This window comes from Pelmatolapia mariae, linkage group LG3_W (genome assembly GCF_036321145.2).
Source record: "Pelmatolapia mariae isolate MD_Pm_ZW linkage group LG3_W, Pm_UMD_F_2, whole genome shotgun sequence".
In the NCBI taxonomy this organism is placed as follows: Eukaryota; Metazoa; Chordata; class Actinopteri; order Cichliformes; family Cichlidae; genus Pelmatolapia; species Pelmatolapia mariae.
Genome location: NC_086229.1, coordinates 4,674,985 through 4,695,441, shown reverse-complemented (window position 1 = coordinate 4,695,441; position 20,457 = coordinate 4,674,985). Strand labels below are relative to the sequence as shown.

The 20,457-nt window shown below is 44.6% G+C and overlaps 1 protein-coding gene across 3 annotated transcripts; it reads right to left on the bottom strand.

The window, feature by feature from the left end:
* Window positions 1-539: 539 nt before the first annotated feature.
* On the bottom strand, window positions 540-19,512 carry LOC134624167 (uncharacterized). Of its 3 annotated transcripts, none has more exons than XM_063469148.1 (11): window positions 19,319-19,512; window positions 15,839-15,880; window positions 10,772-11,050; window positions 10,461-10,691; window positions 10,280-10,375; window positions 6,387-6,665; window positions 6,076-6,312; window positions 5,884-5,979; window positions 1,553-1,831; window positions 1,236-1,478; window positions 540-1,140 (listed from the first exon to the last, which is right to left on the bottom strand). In XM_063469148.1, exons 1-11 carry the CDS (start codon window positions 19,353-19,355, stop codon window positions 1,061-1,063), a joined length of 1,899 nt encoding a protein of 632 aa, XP_063325218.1. In that variant the 5' UTR covers window positions 19,356-19,512; the 3' UTR covers window positions 540-1,060. The 3 variants fall into 3 exon arrangements, with proteins under 3 accessions (XP_063325218.1, XP_063325217.1, XP_063325216.1); XM_063469147.1 differs by having other exon boundaries at window positions 541-1,140; window positions 6,076-6,306; window positions 10,461-10,697; XM_063469146.1 differs by having other exon boundaries at window positions 543-1,140; window positions 10,461-10,697.
* Between the last annotated feature and the right edge of the window lie 945 nt (window positions 19,513-20,457).

Below are 20,457 nucleotides of genomic sequence, written 5' to 3'. Positions count from 1 at the left end.
CATAGTGATCGATGTAGCGGTTCCGAATGACAGCAACATCAGAAAGAAGGAACACGAGAAGCTGGAGAAATACCAAGGGCTCAGAGAAGAGCTCGAGAGGATGTGGAGGGTGAAGGTAACGGTGGTCCCCGTGGTAATCGGAGCACTAGGTGCGGTGACTCCCAAACGAGGCGAGTGGCTCCAGCAGATCCCGGGAACAACATCGGAGATCTCTGTCCAGAAGAGCGCAGTCCTGGGAACAGCTAAGATACTGCGCAGGACCCTCAAGCTCCCAGGCCTCTGGTAGAGGACCCGAGCTTGAAGGATTGATCGCCCGCAGGGGCGAGAGGGGAAGTTTCTTTTTCTTTATACATTATGTATATATATATATATATATACATATATATGTGTGTGTGTGTGTGTGTGTGTGTGTATGACTCTTTTTCCCTTTATCAGTTTGCAAATATAATACAAACTCACATACGTTAGAGTGAAGTAAGAAACTTTTTTGTGACCTGTGACAACAAACCCAACAACACAAATCTGAAAGAGAAGAACTGTGTGAGAAAATGATTAAATACTGTATGTGTGACAGAGAGACACGAGACATCATGTTAATAAGTAAAAACCAACATCACAACATCATAGCGTCAGGGTGATTATATGGATATATATGATACTGATGGAGGCAGCTGTCAATCACAGGGACTGACAGGAAGTGTGGGTGTGGCCTCAGGGAGCTCTGAGGTCAGAGGGGGTGTTTCATGTTGTTTGTCTGATGCTTCCTGACAGTCACCAGCTTTGACCTTTAAACCACATGAAGCGTTTTGACCCCACATGTGACACAGAGTCAGGACACTCTGTGGAGATCCATCAGAACAGCAGAAACACGCTCGCGGTCATCATCATTATAAACTTCTAATGTTAGAGAAACAGCTGCAGAACATCTGGCTGAGGTTAGTTATCTGTTATCTGTTGGCAGAGGAAGGCCACAGCAAAGCTGCATCTTCATCTTAATACACACTAAATACTTTATCCTGTATATACACACAGGCTGCTCTTCATCACCAGCTACTCCTCCTCAGACTGTTTCTTTTTTCAAAAGAGGAGGATCAAAGTTTGTGGAGGCACTTGGAGGAGGATGAATGATGGTAGGAGGATCTGCAGAAGAGATGATGATGATGGTTCAGTCAGTTTATTATCAGGTCACAATGTTACATCATTTTTTAAACAGGAAGTGATGTCAGTGTTCTGACCTCTGACCCTCAGAGAGCCCTGAGGAGACTTTCCACCCTGATCAGTAGAACACGAGTAGAGACCTTCATCAGCCTGCGTGGTGTTAGTGATGATGTGCTCTCGTTTAAGACTATGACCAACAGAACTTCCTTTGATGGAGAAATAAGCTGCGACTGTGGCACCATTCCTTTGTCTGCAGCGCAGAATGACATCACTTCTTGTCCTCACAGGAAGTGCAGGGATCTCCAGGATGAGACCTTCATCTGACCAGCAGAGACAAACAGAGTTAATGAGAGCAGAGTCACACAGAGACAGAGACACAGCTGGAACATCTCACCTGTAGTGTCTGACTGGACACTGAAGGAGACTCTGTCACTCTGCTGTCCAGAGGAGTCCTCACACCAGAAGGTTTCACTGGGAGCAGAAAGCTCCACAACACAGTAGGAACCAAGAAGCCTCCCAAAGCCTGGAGCTGCTCCACAGTCCTCAGTGAGTCCTCCTCTGGTCCTCTTCACTGTCCATCCATCAACTGTCTCTCCATCACCAACACAACTCAGATCCACTGAAGAAGATCCTCTGAAGAACTGCTGAAGGTTTGGACTGACAGACAGAGACACTGGAGGACACACAGAGATGATAAAATCATAACTATATGTTGATTAAAGTCTAATATAAGCACAGAAACTGTTATGTCTATATCAAGCTCTTAGCATCATAATAAGCAGAAATATTTGTGTTTGTCTTCAACATTCAGATCTTAGAGGTGATTTGATTTGTGGATCAACAGCATCACTAATTGAAGCACTTTAAAGTGGAAAATTCTCCCTTATTTCAGCTGTGATCACACACTTTGGTTTTCAGAGGAACGGCCAACAAAAGGAAAGACTTGACTGAGTGAAAAAGGATGAAGATCCAAGCTGGTGATGATCAGTGTTGTGGAGTAATGGAATACATGTACCAGCGTTATGTATTTAAAATACAAAATAATGAGTAACTGTCAGTAGTGATTAAGGTGCTACAATAACACTTCTTCTCCATTATGTGCTGAGAAGTCTCACAGCTTCTGGAATGAAGCTGTTTCTCAGTCTTGTGGTTTTGCATTTAATGCTCCTCAGCCTCCTGCCTGAGGGGAGCGGGACAAAGAGTGAGTATGTTGGGTGAGTGGGGTCCTTCATGACACAGGTGGGCCTCTTCCTGCATCTGGAGGTGTATATGTCCGTGACGGTTGGGAGGCTGCCTCCGACCACTCTCTGTGCAGCCTTCACCACCCTCTGTAGAGCTTTCCTCTCTGCCACAGTGCAGTTTCTGTGCTACATGTTGATGCCAGAGCACTGAACACTCTCCACCGCACATCTGTAGAAGGAAGCTCTCAAGTCCCGCATGCTTCAACCGCCTCAGGAAGTAGAGCCTCTGGTGAGCCTTCCTGATCAGGCAGGAAGTGTTGTTTTTCCAGATGAGGTTGCTATCCAGGTACGTACCCAGGTACTTGTAGCTGGGCACTACTTTGACTGCAGATCCTCCGATGTGCAGGGGTGTGTGTGTGTCTTCCACTCCTGAAGTCCACAATCATCTCCTTCGTCTTCTTCTCATTTAAGCAGAGATTGTTTTCCTGCACCAGTTCTCTAAGTGTTCCACCTCCTTCCTGAAGCCAGTCTCATCATTGTTTCTGATGCAACCAACCACAGCTGTGTCATCCGCAAACTTCACAATATGACAGCCTGGATGGTTGGGTAAGCAGTCATATGTAAGCAGCATGAACAGGAGGGGACTTAGCACACAGCCCTGAGGGGAGCCAGTGCTGAGGACTGTGGAAGATGAGGAGACATTGTGGATCCTCACAGACTGCGGTCTGTTGGTCAGGAAGTCCAGGACCCACTTACAAAGAGAGGAGCTCAGTCCCAGGGTCAATAATTTGTCAACAAGTGTCTGCGGGATAATTGTTTTGAAAGCGGATGAGAAGTCCACAAAGAGCAGACAGTCGTAGGAATTCTTCTGCTCCAGGGGGGTGAGGGTGGTGTGAACCACAGAAGAGATGGCATCTTCTGTGGATTGATTCTTCCGGTAGGCGCACTGGTGTGGATCTGAAGTGACACTGATGGTGGCTTTGATGTGGACCATAATCAACCTCTCAAAGCATTTCGTGACGATCGGCGTGAGGGCTACTGGCTGATAGTCATTTAGACCTGTCACAGCAGAATTCTTGGGGGCTGGAACGATGGTGGCGGTCTTCATACAGGTGGGGACAGCTGCCTGGATGAGGAAGGAGTTAAAAATGTCTTTCAGGACCACAGAGAGCTGATCAGCACGGTTCCTCAAAACCTGCACGGGGATGTTGTCTGGGCCGGCAGCTTTGCGGGGGTTAATCCTCTTGAGGGTCCGCTTCACTTCAGCTGCTGTCACACTGAGGGTTTCTTCATCTGGTGGTGGGGAGAGTCTGATCCTGGTTGGGTGCGTGTTAGGGTCCTCAAAGCGGGCGTAGAACTGGTTGAGAGTCTCAGGCAGAGAAGGGTCCCTGGGGCGTTGCCTATCCCCAGTTTTGTGGTCAGTGATGCACTAGATACCCTTCCACATACTGCGTGGATCAAGGGAAGAAAAATGACCCTGAATCTTCTGTGCGCATGTGGCTTTGGCTCTCTTTACACCTGCAGTCAGTTCTCTCCTAGCCCTCTTGAGTTTCTGTGCATCACCAGACCTGAAGAGGGCGTCCCTGAGTTTCAGCAGGGAATGGACTTCTGCATTCAGCCAGGGTTTCTGGTTTGGATAGCACATCACAGACTTGGTGGTGGTAACATCCTCCACACACTTACTAATGTAGCTGAGGACAGCCGATGTATACTCCTCTAAATCCAGCTTCCCCTTATACACAGCAGCATCCCTGAAGACCTGCCAGTCTGTGCAGTTAAAGCAGTGCTGCAGTGCAGAGTCACCATCGTGGGGCCACACAGTGATGGTTTTCTGTGTGGCTTTGGAGCATCCTAGTTCAGAATACAGTTACTTTGTTGAAATAAATGGATTACACGGCAGTGTTTCCTGTTTCAAATATTAGGCTATGTCCTCTCTATTTTTGGTAATTCCACGCCGGTGGAAACCCAAACAAACACGCATTAAGAGGCTCTAAGGCCTGTGTCTCAATCTCGTGGCACATGTCACCTCTACTTGCGGCCTGCATAATGGTGTGAAGAAATATCTTTTTTAAAAATTATATTCAAAAAATGATTTACTATGAAGGCAATAGGCAGAGTGTTACAAGCATAGCCCTAAAGGATGTAGCCTCATGGGCAGTGTAGTCCGTGCTGCAGGGAGAATGGACTGCCATACCTGTTATATGTCTGTGAGCACCAGAAGGGAGAAAAAGCAAAAGTCCGAGCTGTCACTGAGCAAAAACGGGAGCTGGAAACATGTAAATATAATAATAACCACAGCAGCCAAGAAGAGTGCCTGACGAGCCCAGCTGTAAGTAAGCTATTAAGACTCGACTGTACACTGTGTTTGTGTTTTCCTCTGAAACAATAAGTTCCGTTGGAGCAGCTTTTCAACGCCTCTCTTTGTCTCTCGCTAGCAAAGTTGATCCAGACAACAAAATAAAGCTAGTTTTCAGCTACGAGCCAGACATGAACCCGACATATTAGCCAGAGGCCCCTTTACTACTGTTCAGAGCCGCTGACCTGTTTTATATATGTGCGGAATAGTTTTCTATACGAGATCGCTGCAAAAACTGCAGCCTTACCTAATGTCCACTTACTGTTACTCATTTATATTAAGATTTAAACATCTAGTTGGTATTGGTATGGCGAGTAGCCTACAGTAATAGTAATAAATCACACAGCAATAGCACATTCATGTAGTTGTAGAAAACATGATAATATATTATTCTGAATACGTTACTAGGGTCGCAGATGCAAACAGACTCGATAAACTGATCCATAAGGCCAGTAGTGTTGTGGGGATGGAGCTGGACTCCCTCAAGGTGGTGTTGGAGAGGCGGATGTTGTCCAAGATAAAGGCAATGTTGCATAACACCTCCCACCCACTCCATGACATGCTGGTCAGTCACAGGAGCACGTTCAGTGAGAGACTGAGATACCGAAAAGCACCACTGAACGACACAGGAAATCATTCCTGCCTGTGGCCATCTCCCTGTACAACGCATCCTCTTAACACACACATGTTTCTTCTTTAGCTATTTATTAATAAACGACGTATGTATATATATGCCTGTATATATTGTACTATTCTTAGTTAGTGTATTGTCCGTCTTGTTAATGTCTGTTTATTATGGAGCACTGTAACAAAAAATAATTTCCCGTAGGGATCAATAAAGTATTCTGATTCTGATTCTGATTCTCTCATTAAGTAACTACTGAAGACTGGAAGAAGGTATTATGGACTGATGAATCAAAGTTTGAAATCTTCGGTTCATCACGCAGGATCTTTGTACACCATCGAGTAGGTGAAAGGATGAATCCACAGTGTGTGGCATCAGCTGTCAAACATGGAGGAGGAAGTGTGATGGTCTTTGGTGTTTGAAGGCTTCTGTGTATGTAAAACAGAGTGTGTTGGTGGGAGGCTGGACAGGTAAGGTTGGGGTACCCTGTACACTGGCAGCAGAGGTTTGACTGTTACAGACACTGGGTTATGCAGGTGATGCCACTGTATGTTTTTACTGACCTTTTTTGTCGAGCAAAAGAGGAGGATCAAAGTTTGTGGAGGTGCTTGGAGGAGGAGGACAGTGAGGAGGAGGAGGATGGATGATGGTAGGAGGATCTGCAGAAGAGATGATAAAGATGGTTCAGTCAGTATATTATCAGGTCACAATGTTACATCATTTTTTTAAACAGGAAGTGATGTCAGTGTTCTGACCTCTGAACCTCAGAGAGCTCTGAGGAGATTTTCCACCCTGATTAGTAGAACATGAGTAGAGACCTTCATCAGCCTGTGTGATGTTAGTGATGATGTGCTTTGGTTTAGGACCAACAGAACTTCCTTTGATGAAGAAATAAGCTTTGACTGTGGCACCATTCCTCTGTCTGCAGCGCAGAATGACATCACTTCCTGTCCTCACAGGAAGTGCAGGGATCTCCAGGATGACACCTTCATCTGACCATCAGAGACAAACAGAGTTAATGAGAGCAGAGTCACACAGAGACAGAGACACAGCTGGAACATCTCACCTGTAGTGTCTGATTGGACACTGAAGGAGACTCTGTCACTCTGCTGTCCAGAGGAGTCCTCACACCAGAAGGTTTCACTGGGAGCAGAAAGATCCACAACACAGTAGGAACCAAGAAGCCTCCCAAAGCCTGCAGCTGCTCCACAGTCCTCAGTGAGTCCTCCTCTGGTCCTCTTCACTGTCCATCCATCAGCTGTCTGTCCATCATCAACACAACTCAGATACACTGAAGAAGATCCTCTGAAGACCTGCTGAAGGTTTGGACTGACAGACAGAGACACTGGAGGACACACAGAGATGATAAAATCATAACTATATGTTGATTAAAGTCTAATATAAGCACAGTGTTGGTGTGCAGGGCTGTTATATGCTGCTGACATATTATAAACTGTTATGTTTACATCAAGCTTTTAGCCTCATAATAAGCAGATATTTGTGTTTGTCATCAACATTCAGATATTAGAGATGATTTGATGTTTGGATCAACAGCATCACTAATTGAAGCACTTTAAAGTGGAAAAATCTCCCTTATTTCAGCTGTGATCACACACTTTGGTTTTCACAGGAACGGCCAACAAAAGGAAAGACTTGACTGAGTGAAAAAGGATGGAGATCCAAGCTGGCGATGATCAGTGTTGTGGAGTAATGGAATACATGTACCAGCGTTATGTATTTAAAATACAAAATAATGAGTAAGTGTCAGTAGTGATTAAGGTGCTACAATAACACTTCTTGTCCATTATGCGCTGAGAAGTCTCACAGCTTCTGGAATGAAGCTGTTTCTCAGTCTTGTGGTTTTGCATTTAATGCTCCTCAGCCTCCTGCCTGAGGGGAGCGGAACAAAGAGTGAGTATGTTGGGTGAGTGGGGTCCTTCATGACACAGGTGGGCCTCTTCCTGCATCTGGAGGTGTATATGTCTGTGATGGTTGGGAGGCTGCCTCCGACCGCTCTCTGTGCAGCCTTCACCACCCTCTGTAGAGCTTTCCTCTCTGCCACAGTGCAGTTTCTGTGCTACATGTTGATGCCAGAGCACTGAACACTCTCCACCGCACATCTGTAGAAGGAAGCTCTCAAGTCCCGCATGCTTCAACCGCCTCAGGAAGTAGAGCCTCTGGTGAGCCTTCCTGATCAGGCTGGAAGTGTTGTTTTTCCAGATGAGGTTGCTATCCAGGTACGTACCCAGGTACTTGTAGCTGGGTACTACTTTGACTGCAGATCCTCCTATGTGCAGGGGTGTGTGTGTGTCTTCCACTCCTGAAGTCCACAATCATCTCCTTCGTCTTCTTCTCATTTAAGCAGAGATTGTTTTCCTGCACCAGTTCTCTAAGTGTTCCACCTCCTTCCTGAAGCCAGTCTCATCATTGTTTGTGATGCAACCAACCACAGCTGTGTCATCCGCAAACTTCACAATATGACAGCCTGGATGGTTGGGTAAGCAGTCATATGTAAGCAGCGTGAACAGGAGGGGACTTAGCACACAGCCCTGAGGGGAGCCAGTGCTGAGGACTGTGGAAGAGGAGGAGACATTGTGGATCCTCACAGACTGCGGTCTGTTGGTCAGAAAGTCCAGGACCCACTTACAAAGAGAGGAGCTCAGTCCCAGGGTCAGTAATTTGTCAACAAGTGTCTGCAGGATAATTGTCTTGAAAGCGGATGAGAAGTCCACGAAGAGCAGACAGACGTAGGAATTCTTCTCCTCCAGGGGGGTGAGGGTGGTGTGAACCACAGAAGAGATGGCATCTTCTGTGGATTGATTCTTCCGGTAGGCGTACTGGTGTGGATCTGAAGTGACACTGATGGTGGCTTTGATGTGGGCCATAATCAACCTCTCAAAGCATTTCGTGACGATCGGCGTGAGGGCTACTGGCTGATAGTCATTTAGACCTGTCACAGCAGAACTCTTGGGGGCTGGAACGATGGTGGCGGTCTTCATACAGGTGGGGACAGCTGCCTGGATGAGGAAGGAGTTAAAAATGTCTTTCAGGACCACAGAGAGCTGATCAGCACAGTTCCTCAAAACCTGCACGGGGATGTTGTCTGGGCCGGCAGCTTTGCGGGGGTTAATCCTCTTGAGGGTCCGCTTCACTTCAGCTGCTGTCACACTGAGGGTTTCTTCATCTGGTGGTGGGGAGAGTCTGATCCTGGTTGGGTGCGTGTTAGGGTCCTCAAAGCGGGCGTAGAACTGGTTGAGAGTCTCAGGCAGAGAAGGGTCCCTGGGGCGTTGCCTATCCCCAGTTTTGTGGTCAGTGATGCACTAGATACCCTTCCACATACTGCGTGGGTCCTGGGAAGAAAAATGAACCTGAATCTTCTGTGCGCATGTGGCTTTGGCTCTCCTTACACCTGCAGTCAGTTCTCTCCTAGCCCTCTTGAGTTTCTGTGCATCACCAGACCTGAAGAGGGCGTCCCTGAGTTTCAGCAGGGAATGGACTTCTGCATTCAGCCAGGGTTTCTGGTTTGGATAGCACATCACAGACTTGGTGGTGGTAACATCCTCCACACACTTACTAATGTAGCTGAGGACAGCCGATGTATACTCCTCTAAATCCAGCTTCCCCTTATACACAGCAGCATCCCTGAAGACCTGCCAGTCTGTGCAGTTAAAGCAGTGCTGCAGTGCAGAGTCACCATCGTGGCGCCACACAGTGATGGTTTTCTGTGTGGCTTTGGAGCATCCTAGTTCAGAATACAGTTACTTTGTTGAAATAAATGGATTACACGGCAGTGTTTCCTGTTTCAAATATTAGGCTATGTCCTCTCTATTTTTGGTAATTCCACGCAGGTGGAAACCCAAACAAACATGCATTAAGAGGCTCTAAGGCCTGTGTCTCAATCTCGTGGCACATGTCACCTCTACTTGCGGCCTGCATAATGGCGTGAAGAAATATTTGTAAAAGTTATTATACAAAAAATTATTTAGTATGAAGGCAATAGGCAGAGTGTTACAAGCATAGCCCTAAAGGATGTAGCCTCATGGGCAGTGTAGTCCGTGCTGCAGGGAGAATGGACTGCCATACCTGTTATATGTCTGTGAGCACCAGAAGGGAGAAAAAGCAAAAGTTGTCACTGAGCAGAAACGGGAGCTGGAAGCATGTAAATATAATAATAACCACTGCAGCCAAGAAGAGTGCCTGATGAGCATTAAGACTCGACTGTACACTGTGTTTGTGTTTTCCTCTGAAACAATGAGCTCCGTTGCAGCAGCCTTTCAACGCCTCTCTCTGTCTCTCGCTAGCAAAGTTGATCCAGACAACAAAGTAAAGCTAGTTTTCAGCTACGAGCCCAACACGAACCCGACGTATTAGCCAGAGGTCCCTTTACTACGGTTCTGAGTCGCCTGTTTTATATAGGCGCGGAATAGTTTTCTATACGAGCTCGCTGCAAAAAGTGCAGCCTTGCCTAATGTCCACCTACTATTACTCATTTATATTAAGATTTAAACATCTAATTGGTATTAGTATGGAGAGTAACCTACAGTAATAGTAATAAATCACAGCAATAGTACATTCATGTAGTTGTAGAAAACATGATAATATATTAAGTAATCGAAAGTATTCTGAATACGTTACTCTCATTAAGTAACTACTGAAGACTGGAAGAAGGTATTATGGACTGATGAATCAAAGTTTGAAATCTTCGGTTCATCACGCAGGATCTTTGTACACCATCGAGTAGGTGAAAGGATGAATCCACAGTGTGTGGCATCGACTGTCAAACATGGAGGAGGAAGTGTGATGGTCTTTGGTGTTTGAAGGCTTCTGTGTATGTAAAACAGAGTGTGTTGGTGGGAGGCTGGACAGGTAAGGTTGGGGTACCCTGTACACTGGCAGCAGAGGTTTGACTGTTGCAGACACTGGGTTATGCAGTTGATGCCACTGTATGTTTTTACTGACCTTTTTTGTCGAGCAAAAGAGGAGGATCAAAGTTTGTGGAGGTGCTTGGAGGAGGAGGACAGTGAGGAGGAGGAGGATGAATGATGGTAGGAGAATCTGCAGAAGAGGTGATAAAGAAGGTTATTATCAGGTCACAATGTTACATCAGCTTTTAAACAGGAAGTGATGTCAGTGTTCTGACCTCTGACCCTCAGAGAGCTCTGAGGAGACTTTCCACCCTGTTCAGTAGAACATGAGTAGAGACCTTCATCAGCCTGCGTGATGTTAGTGATGATGTGCTCTGGTTTAGGACCAACAGAACTTCCTTTGATGAAGAAATAAGCTGCGACTGTGGCACCATTCCTCTGTCTGCAGCGCAGAATGACATCACTTCCTGTCCTCACAGGAAGTGCATGGATCTCCAGGATGACAGCTCTATCTGACCAGCAAAGACAAACAGAGTTAATGAGAGCAGAGTCACACAGAGACAGAGACACAGCTGGAACATCTCACCTGTAGTGTCTGATTGGACACTGAAGGAGACTCTGTCACTCTGCTGTCCAGAGGAGTCCTCACACCAGAAAGTTTCACTGGGAGCAGAAAGATCCACAACACAGTAGGAACCAAGAAGCCTCCCAAAGCCTGGAGCTGCTCCACAGTCCTCAGTGAGTCCTCCTCTGGTCCTCTTCACTGTCCATCCATCAGCTGTCTGTCCATCATCAACACAACTCAGATACACTGAAGAAGATCCTCTGAAGACCTGCTGAAGGTTTGGACTGACAGACAGAGACACTGGAGGACACACAGAGATGATAAATCATAACTATATGTTGATTAAAGTCTAGTAGAAGCACAGTGCTGGTGTGCAGGGCTGTTATATGCTGCTGACATATTATAAACTACATCAAGCTTTTAGCCTCATAATAAGCAGATATTTGTGTTTGTCATGAACATTCAGATCCTTAGAGTTGATTTAATTTGTGGATCAACAGCATCACTAATTGAAGCACTTTAAAGTGGAAAAATCTCCCTTATTTCAGCTGTGATCACACACTTTGGTTTTCAGAGGAACGGCCAACAAAAGGAAAGACTTGACTGAGTGAAAAAGGATGAAGATCCAAACTTATGATTCAAGATTTTTATTTGCCATTTGTTCACAGGACCAACAGTCATATGCACATTGGAATTCTTTTTGCAGAGCTCGGTATCCATGTCACATTTAAAAGGTAAAAGCAAAGAAAGTTAAGAAAGTAGAGATCAAGCAAAGAGTGGAGCAGTCTTCTAGTAGTATTTACAATATCAAGGATATAAGAAACATTGTACAGGTTGTGTGCTGATACAAGTACTTGCTGGTGAGAGTTCAAATGGTATATTACATATAAATAGTGTAATAGGGTTGTAAACATAATATTGCACATTTCACAGATCTGAGTAAATAATTGCGTATTCATCCATGATTTTTCCAACTTCATTCAGAATGAGGTAAAGTAGTGCTGTGTTATTTTTAGGTGTTCAGTGTTTTCTGTTTGCCATCAGTCTGACAGTTGCGGGGAAGAAGCTGCTGAATAACCTTGTTCTGTGTGTGATGATGCTGTCTGCTCTGTTGTGTCTCAGATTGTACGTACAATTTTTGTGTCTGAGCAGTGAGCTGGATGGTGTGAGTCCCTAATAATTCTCTCTGCTCTTTCCTGGCAGCATTGTGTGTACAGAGAGTCCATGGAAGGAAGTTTATTCTCTGTAATCCTCTCCACTGTCTTTCTGACTCTTTGCAGAGCCTTCCTCTCTGCATGTGTGGAGTTTCCATACCAGACAGTGGTGCCTGCGGTGAGGATGCTCTCTTTCAGTCCTCTGTAGGGCAGTGGTTCAAGCCAGCTTTCCTGAACAGCTTAATAAAATAAATCACTGTTGCTGTGTTGTTGAGATTCCAGCTCAGGTCTAATGTAACCTGCAGTCAGCTTCTCAGTCAGCTTGCCCGGAGGGATGATGTTGAAAGCAGAGCTGTAGTCCAGGAAGAGCGACTGGTGTGAGTGCCGTTGATCTGAAGTTGTTCAGGGCGGATAGGTCTGTTTTTTTGGAAACTGGTATAATGATGGAGGTTTTAAAAATGCATGGGACTACTGCCTGGGATAGTGACAGGCTGAAGATGCCAGTGTACACTCCAGCTAGTTGTTCCCCACAGGCCTTCAGTACTCTGGGAGGAACTCTATCAGGTTGCACCGCCTTGTGGGGGTTCACCTTTTTCAGAGCTTTCAGCACCAGTGTGTCACCTGGAAGACAGTGTCTGTGGGGTTTCAGGGGGTCTTTGAGGGTGTGTCTGTGTTCAGTCTGTCAAACCTGGCATAGAAGGTGTTGAGGCTGTCTGGAACGGTGGTGTCTCAGGGGTCTGTGGATGTTGTTGTGGTTCCCCTGTAGTTTGTGACACCTTGAATTCCCTGCCACATACTACGTGTATTGTTTTTGTTGAGGTAGTAGCCTTCAAACTTTTCTGAGTGGGCCCTCTTTGCAGCTCTGATGGACGCCAACAGTTCATAGCGGGCTCTCTTATGCTCTGCCTGATCTCCTGCCTTCAAGGCCTCCCTCCTCTCCCTGACTTTCTGTTTAATGTCTCCATTGACCAAGGGTTTTTAATTGGGAAACCTACGCACAGTCCTGGGAGGGGCACAAACAGACGTACACCAGTTTATGTAATAAACACTGTAAGGTGTTAATAGTCGTGACTGTGACTGGGTTTGCTTAATGAGGGCTGCCTTCCGCCACCGCGGATCTTGCCACTGTCCAAAGTGCTTCTGTCCTCTGATGAGCGATTAATCCTCTGGTGTTGTTGCCATAGCAGGTGTTCTCTCCCCAAGCCAGGTTTCACAGAAACCCAGTATGGAGCACTCCTGAATGTCTCTTTGTGTGAAAATCCGAGCATGGAGTTCATCCATTTTATTTTCCAACTACTGAATGTTTGCAAGCAGTGGCCTTCCTTTGCTAATCATGCACCGGAACCTTCTGTCAGCTCCTTCCCGTCTGCCTCCACTCCAGCTTGTTGTTCTCAGGAGAGTCCTCTGCTTCGCGCCGGCCTAGCATCAGGTCAGCGTAGCATGTTAGCTCTGGACAGGATTCCAGCAGGTTCAGATTTAATATGTGTCTTAGCTCAGCACAAGAGAGTAGTAAGGAAGAGGAATGTAAAACGTAACTTGACTCAGAGTGCTCTACGATGTCGCCCTCTGATGAGCGCCATCTTTGGAGGTTGGTGATGATGAAGCTGGTGATGATCCAGTGCAGCTGGTCTCAGGGAATAAAGAAAACACTATCTGGGGCTGTTTGCTAGATCCAGCTTGGTGATGTATACTGAACCAAAACAGCTACCGCAGCATTCTGCAGCACCATGCAGTACCCTCTGCTATGGATCTAGTTGGTCAGGTGTTCATCCTACAGCAAGATATTGACCCAGAAAATAAGTCCAAGCTGTACCAGAACTACCTCAGGAAAAAATGGTAAATGACCTGTATTTGTATAGCGCTCTATTAGTCCCTAAGGACCCCAAAGCACTTTACACATTCAGTCATCCACTTATTCACACACTGGTGATGGCAAGCTACGTTGTAGCCACAGCCACCCTGGGGCGCACTGACAGAGGCGAGGCTGCCGGACACTGGCGCCACCGGGCCCTCTGACCGCCAACAGTAGGCAACGGGTGAAGTGTCTTGCCCAAGGACACAACGACCGAGACAGTCGGAGCCGGGGCTCGAACCGGAAACCTTCCAATTACAAGGCAAACTCCCAACTCTTGAGCCACGATTGACCCTAGAAGAAGAAGAAGATGGTGAGCTTGAAAACATGGAGTGTCCAGCAATCTCCAGAATTGAACTCCATCGAGTTAGTTTAGGATGAACTTGTCAAGGTTTCAGTCAGTGCTGGGTTTTTTCCATTGTACCGGTGTTTCCACCTCGGGGTGGAGCCACCATTCTACTCGCATTGGTAACACCTGTGTGTAATCAGCCTGCTGGGATTTAAGACCAGAGCTCACAACCATTTCTTGCGAGATCGTCTGCTAACATCAGTCAGTGAATGTTGTCATAGTCCAACCTTCTAACCATTGCTTTGTTGGAGTTGACCGTGTTTCTCTCTGCTCTCAGTAACCTTTTGGATTCCTGCACTGCTGTTGCTAATTCAGCTGTTGGTCTGCTCACAGTTTTCAGTGTTTACTCACCTGCCTGCCTCCCTGCTCAGTTCACAGTCATGTCACGGTCCGCGAGCAGACCGAGTGAAGGTGTGTGTGGACCCAGGCATGGACACAGATGAGGAAATGGAACAGAAACTCAAATTATTAGGCTCGCGCCCTTCATGGCTTACTTGTTAAGTGTGTTTTGTTTTTGTTTCTCATTTTTGTAATAAACTTCACATCAGGTCTCCGAGTTTTGTCTGCGATTAAGTCCACTCCTTTGTGTTTGGCCGCATGGACGTGACAGACCTGGACAGAAGAGTGCAAACAAAGCAACCTACAAGTTCCACATTTATGGGAACTTCTGGGAAAATATTTGATTGCTATTGCAGAAAGAATGGCACGGGTGTGTTCAGCTGTTATATTTGCCAAAGGGGGCTACTTTGATGAGTCAAATACATTTTGGTCTATAAATTGATTCCATGATTTCTTAACTTGACTTGCTTATTTGTACCATGCTTTTATTTCAGAGTGCAATGAGACATTAAACTGCATCATTTTCAATAAACAACTGGAAAAATTGAAGTGTTCTTTTGACCTGTAATGTCATGTTGGGCTGTGTGCAGCAGGCAGGAAAGGACCCAAACGCAGGACTCAAAACAGGGAGGTTAAACTTAAAGCGCAGCTTTATTGCTGGGGAAAACTCTTAATAAATTAAACTCACCTAAAACAAAACTCTGAACAGGGAAACTAAGGACTGAAATGCAGGACGAGAAAAACTAAACAGGAGCATCAGACAAAACACACAGCATGGACAGGGTACCAAATATTAATGACGCAACAGAGGGCAAAGGCAAACACAGGGGGCTTAAATACACAGTGGAGCGATCAGGGAATAGGAAACAGGAGGGAGACACAACTGGGATAAATTAGGGCTAACGAGACGGGGAGAAGAAAAATTGAAAACACTGACATTGACATAAGACATGGACCTTCAAAGTAAAAGAGGAAACCAGAAACAAATCACAAAGATGCAGACTTGACACTGAAATAAACCTACACTAAACATGAGGACACAAGAATGAAACCTAGGAACTAAACTCATTACCAGGACCAATCTGAAACCTATAATAATAATAATCAAAACAGCACAACTACAGAATCAGAACATGAATCATAATACAGAAGAATACCAAAACACAAGAAACTGAAAATGCTGGGTCAAAATGACCCAGAACCATGACCACTAGTGTACATTTAATGAGTTACTGTGAAAAGAAGTGCCTTTTAATGGGAATATAAACAGAACTTTCAATTTTTCCATTAATGACAAAATTATGGTAATGACACAGACAATATGCTGTAAATCTGCAGAATTTTCTTTTTTACCATTTACAGAAATGTCTGAACTTACACTTCCATCAACTCACCTGCAGAAACCGTCGGTGCAGCCAGCAGCAGCACACACACACCTGCAACAGGAGGACAGAGGTCACTAAAGGCCAGAGATCATTAAAGGTTAAAGGCCTCTCCACCACCATGTGTACAGTACAGATTCTTGTTAATCTTCCATTAACATCTGTTGAAGTTATTAATATCAGCTTATTAATTCAACATGATGTCAAATTATATTAAAACACTGAAAGTCTCCATGGCGTTAAAGTGTTAATTACAATGTTCTCTTTTTTCTTTCAAGTTTTCTCTTTCATCCCTCCCACAACACAAGTACAACAGTCTCACTGCACACACAGACTTATAGGACACACACACTCAAGCGCGTTCACTCATATTAGTTATTATGCACACACACAGTCAGACTTATGGAGCATCTCTTCACATTTTTTCTTTCTCTTTACACAGGAGTGATGTATTTCCTCTCCTCGCCCGTCTAAGTGTCACCCACAGCGTGCATCATTAGCCATACACACACAAATATGGGCACACTAAGGTTGTCACATGGAATGTAAATGTAGCTGGCACCAGAGAAAAGAGGTTCCCGTCACCCCAAAAGTAAGAAATATACTTTCTTCTCACATGTCCATCACTCCCAGTCTCGTCTGGATTATCTCCTAAAGTAAAAACTGGAGATTTAATACATCACTGCTTAAAGATGAAGACTTTATTAAATATTTTTAAAAAGAGTGGACTCTATATTTAGACTATAATGACCTGTGTGGAACAACAGCATCTGTTCTATGTGAAGCAGGGAAAGCTGTGATGAGAGGTAAAACAATGTCTTTCTCATCACACAAAAGAAAGGAGAAAACAAAATTATTCAGGAATTAGAAAAAAACATCAACTCCTTAGAAGAAGCCTACGTGTCCCACCAAGATCAGGAAACACTGAACAAAATTCACAAAACAAAACTAGAATTAAATGAAATTATTAATAAATGAAATACAATTCTTAGTACAAAGACTTCGCTGGCAGAATTTTGAACGCAGTAACAAATCCGGTCGATTTCTAGCTAAACAGTTAAAAATAAATAAATAAAAAAACAACTATATGAGCTGTAAATGATTTATCTGGGAAAATAAGATATGACCCTGAAAGATTAAACAACATTTTCAGGAATATCTATGAAACTTTATATTCACCGCATATAAACCCGTCTAAAAATGAAATTGACCAGTTTCTTGACAACGTAGCTCTTCCAAAATTATTAGACAATCAAGCAATGGCACTGGATTCGCCACTGACGCCAGGTGAACTCCAGGAAGCCCTGATAAGTATGCCCACTAATAAGGCTCCAGACAGACTTGCTGCAGAATTTTGGACACTTCTTGTACCTGTATTCCACAGAATGTTGCAGGAAATCAAGGAAAATGGCAGACTACTGCCAAATATGAATTCTGCCAATATTAGTCTCCTGCTTAAACCAGGCAAAGACCCTGTATTTACCTCAAGCTATCGTACAATATCCCTTATTAATGTAGGCTTCAAAATAATCTGCAAAGCTGTCTCAAAGAGATTAGAGAAGATATTAATAAACTCTTTTTCGAGAGTTTCAGATTATTCAATAAACAGGTTTTTGCTTTGGCTCTTGACGGAGGCGGCTGCATCTTTCTCTCTCTCCATCACCTTATCGTTCCTGCTTGACTTCTCATGTCCTTGTCTAGTCTGGTCTAACTCTAACCCTCAGAGTCTCTTAGTCTTGTTCTCTAAAACCTAAAGAAAATGGATTTGATCAACTGGTCCCTCAACGCAATTGATACTCTCTTCTTCAGATTCTTCTTCTTCTGATTGTCCTGCAGAGAGATAAATGAAGTCCAGTGTTCAGACCGCATGACCGGAACTTAAATGTTGCAGTAAACAATGCCATCAAGAAAGAAAAGACAAACACTGACAGAGCGTTTGGCTCCATTAATGCATCATTTGCATACAGCTGGCAGAGACGACGGGAGTCCACAAGGAACAAAAGGAACTCGAACTGCTGCAACATTGGAAAAAGAGTTTTTCCTTCAGACAGGAGCCGCCATTCGTTACCCAACTTGACGTGGCAGGACATGTGTGTTTTGGAGGCTGTGAACGCAGCACTGAGGCCCATCACTGATTTTACTGACATTTTATCCACAGAAAATGATGTGACTGTTTCTTCCATCGTGCCCATGCTTCACCATCTGAGAGATTCAGCTCTCAAAGTGGAGGCAGGTGATGCAAAAATGACAAGAGTCATAAAAGAAGAGATTTTGGTACAATTGGATATAAAATATGACAATAAAATAGCCCGCGCTTGCTGCAGACTGCAACTTTGCTTGACCCTCGCTACAAAGGAACCATGTGACAGCAGCCCGGCTTGACTTTATCCAAAGTAAACTGCAGGCTGAGATGGTGGATTTCTGGAAAGTGCACATTAAGGTGAAAAATGAAGGAGGAGAAGAAAGTGTAACACAGCCACCAAAGAAGAAGCCTCATTCTTTGGGCAGCCTTTTGGGGAGAGGGAGGCCTCCAACCTGCTGCACACTGGAGGAGAAGGTGCAGATAGAAATGGAGTTAGCTCAGCGAGGAGGTCGTAGAAGAAGAACGGTTCCCATTGATGTCACACATGGCACAGAAATCTTCAACGCGTCTTCAGCACCGCTGCTAATATTGTTAACAACACTGCTAACACCTGATCAAGTAAACATGCTCGTTTTCCTGTCAAAGAATTGATAAGTTTTGTTTTACTTTTGTTGGTTTCAGCATTAATACAGCTTACTTTGTGGATTATTCATTTATTTATTTAAGATGCACCAAATCGCACAAAAGATTTGACATTACATACGAGGGTTTTTATGTTTGCTGGAAGAAACATTTAGATTGTTAACTTCCTTTTGTTTAAATGTGTATCTGTTGTTTGGTCGACTGTGTCAGACAGAGAAACACTGGAACAGCCTGTAAACACGGTTGTAGTGGGAAAAGAAGCCAGTTTCTCTTTGTCTCCCTCCCCACCATTGTGGTTTTTATTGAAATCAAATGTTTTTGGGGGGTTTTCTGAACACAGGCTGCTGCCTTTCTTTCTGTTCTGTGTTTGAGTAAATGAATCTTTGCATTTCGGCCGTTAAAACAGCGCTGTTATTGTTTTCTGTTGACTGCTTCTCTCAGCTTCATCCACCTTTATTAGGAAACTTACTCATGGGAAATCAATCAATCAATAAGTCGCTCTTGTAAAAACGATCAGTGAAAGGCTCCGCCCTCACTGCTGTCTGTACTACACACGTTTAACCACACACATGATCGGTGTGTGGGATCAAACCAGCTGAAAGTGCAGGATCCGCCATGCATGGAGGTCCCGGGGACGAGCTTCGTCACATGAACGAGCTTGAGTACAGAATAATGTGCCTAACGTGAACATGAGCGGCTATAAAAACAGTCTGGAGCCACGTCCGTGTGTGTGTCCGTACGTGTGTGAGTTCAGAGCGGGTTCTTACCGTGTAAGAGCAGCACGATCATCAACATCTTGACCATAAAAAGTTACAGCTGATCCTCACCGAACCACCGACAGCTCTCAGACAGATCCGTCACTCTGCAGATGATGGCGCACAAAGAAAACTGAGGCCGTCTCTCAATACTCCGCTAGTCCGGACTTCGTAAGCTCACAGGCGAGACTTGCCGAGCAACGCAGCGATCGTTAAACAGCAGTGTACTTGATGACATCACAGCTCCATCCCCTCTTCATTTAACTGTCATTAATATTTCTAATGGAAATTACACACGACATGAAAAAAATGGCACATGTTCTAGATTTCTTTAAGGAAAACAAAAGATAATTCAAAAATATCTTAAGCACTTTGGGAAAATTCACTTTTATATATGATCTGTTATATAATGTCTAATAAGCTTCATAGAGTTAAGCACAGTCACTACATGACGGAAACACAAGCTTCATCTCTCTGTTAATAAACATAATACACATGTATGTGTGAATAGAAACAAACAGGTGAGATGTTAGAAAGCTTTTATTTTAGTAAACACTCAGACCTGCAACAGACAGCTGCTGGGGTTTGGAAGACAAGTGAACTAATGTTTGAAATATAATATAATATAATATAATAGCCTATGTTATAGCTTTAGAAGCTGAAAAAACAGAATCGAGTGGACGGGTTTGTTTACCATAGAAAGAAAGATAGAAAGACTTGGCTCATGCGAGGGTTTAATTTAATGGATTAAAATTATCTACGAACTTACAGAAGCTTGTGTTATAACCGATGGTGTCCAATCATCAGCCTCCCCACTGTGAAGAAGAACGAGGCAGGGCTGTCCTCTGTCCCCTCTCCTCTTTGCATTAGCACTTGGACCTCTAGCTGAGGCCATTCACCAAGATGTGCATGATAAGTGCAAGATGTGCAAGATGATTCCACTGGGTGGAACAAATCATAACATAGCTGACGATATTTTGTTATTTTAGAAAGCAGAAGCATCAATATCAGCTGTTATGTCCATTATATGTGAGCTCAGCTCATTCTCTGCTCACACAATTAATTTGGGCCAGTTAGAGGTTTTGCTGCTGGGTGACCAGGTCTGCTCTGCCAAATATTTGCAATCCCTTTCAGTGGTCCCCCAGCAGCTT

Excerpts from the sequence above, each read along its gene's own strand:
- LOC134624167 (XM_063469146.1), bottom strand. The coding sequence starts at position 19,355 with ATGGTCAAGATGTTGATGATCGTGCTGCTCTTACACG. Across the intron at positions 11,051-15,838 it reads TGCACCGACGGTTTCTGCAG|TGTCTCTGTCTGTCAGTCCA; the intron begins GTGAGTTGATGG and ends TGTGTCCTCCAG. Across the intron at positions 1,832-5,883 it reads TCTTTTGCTCGACAAAAAAG|TGTCTCTGTCTGTCAGTCCA; the intron begins GTCAGTAAAAAC and ends TGTGTCCTCCAG.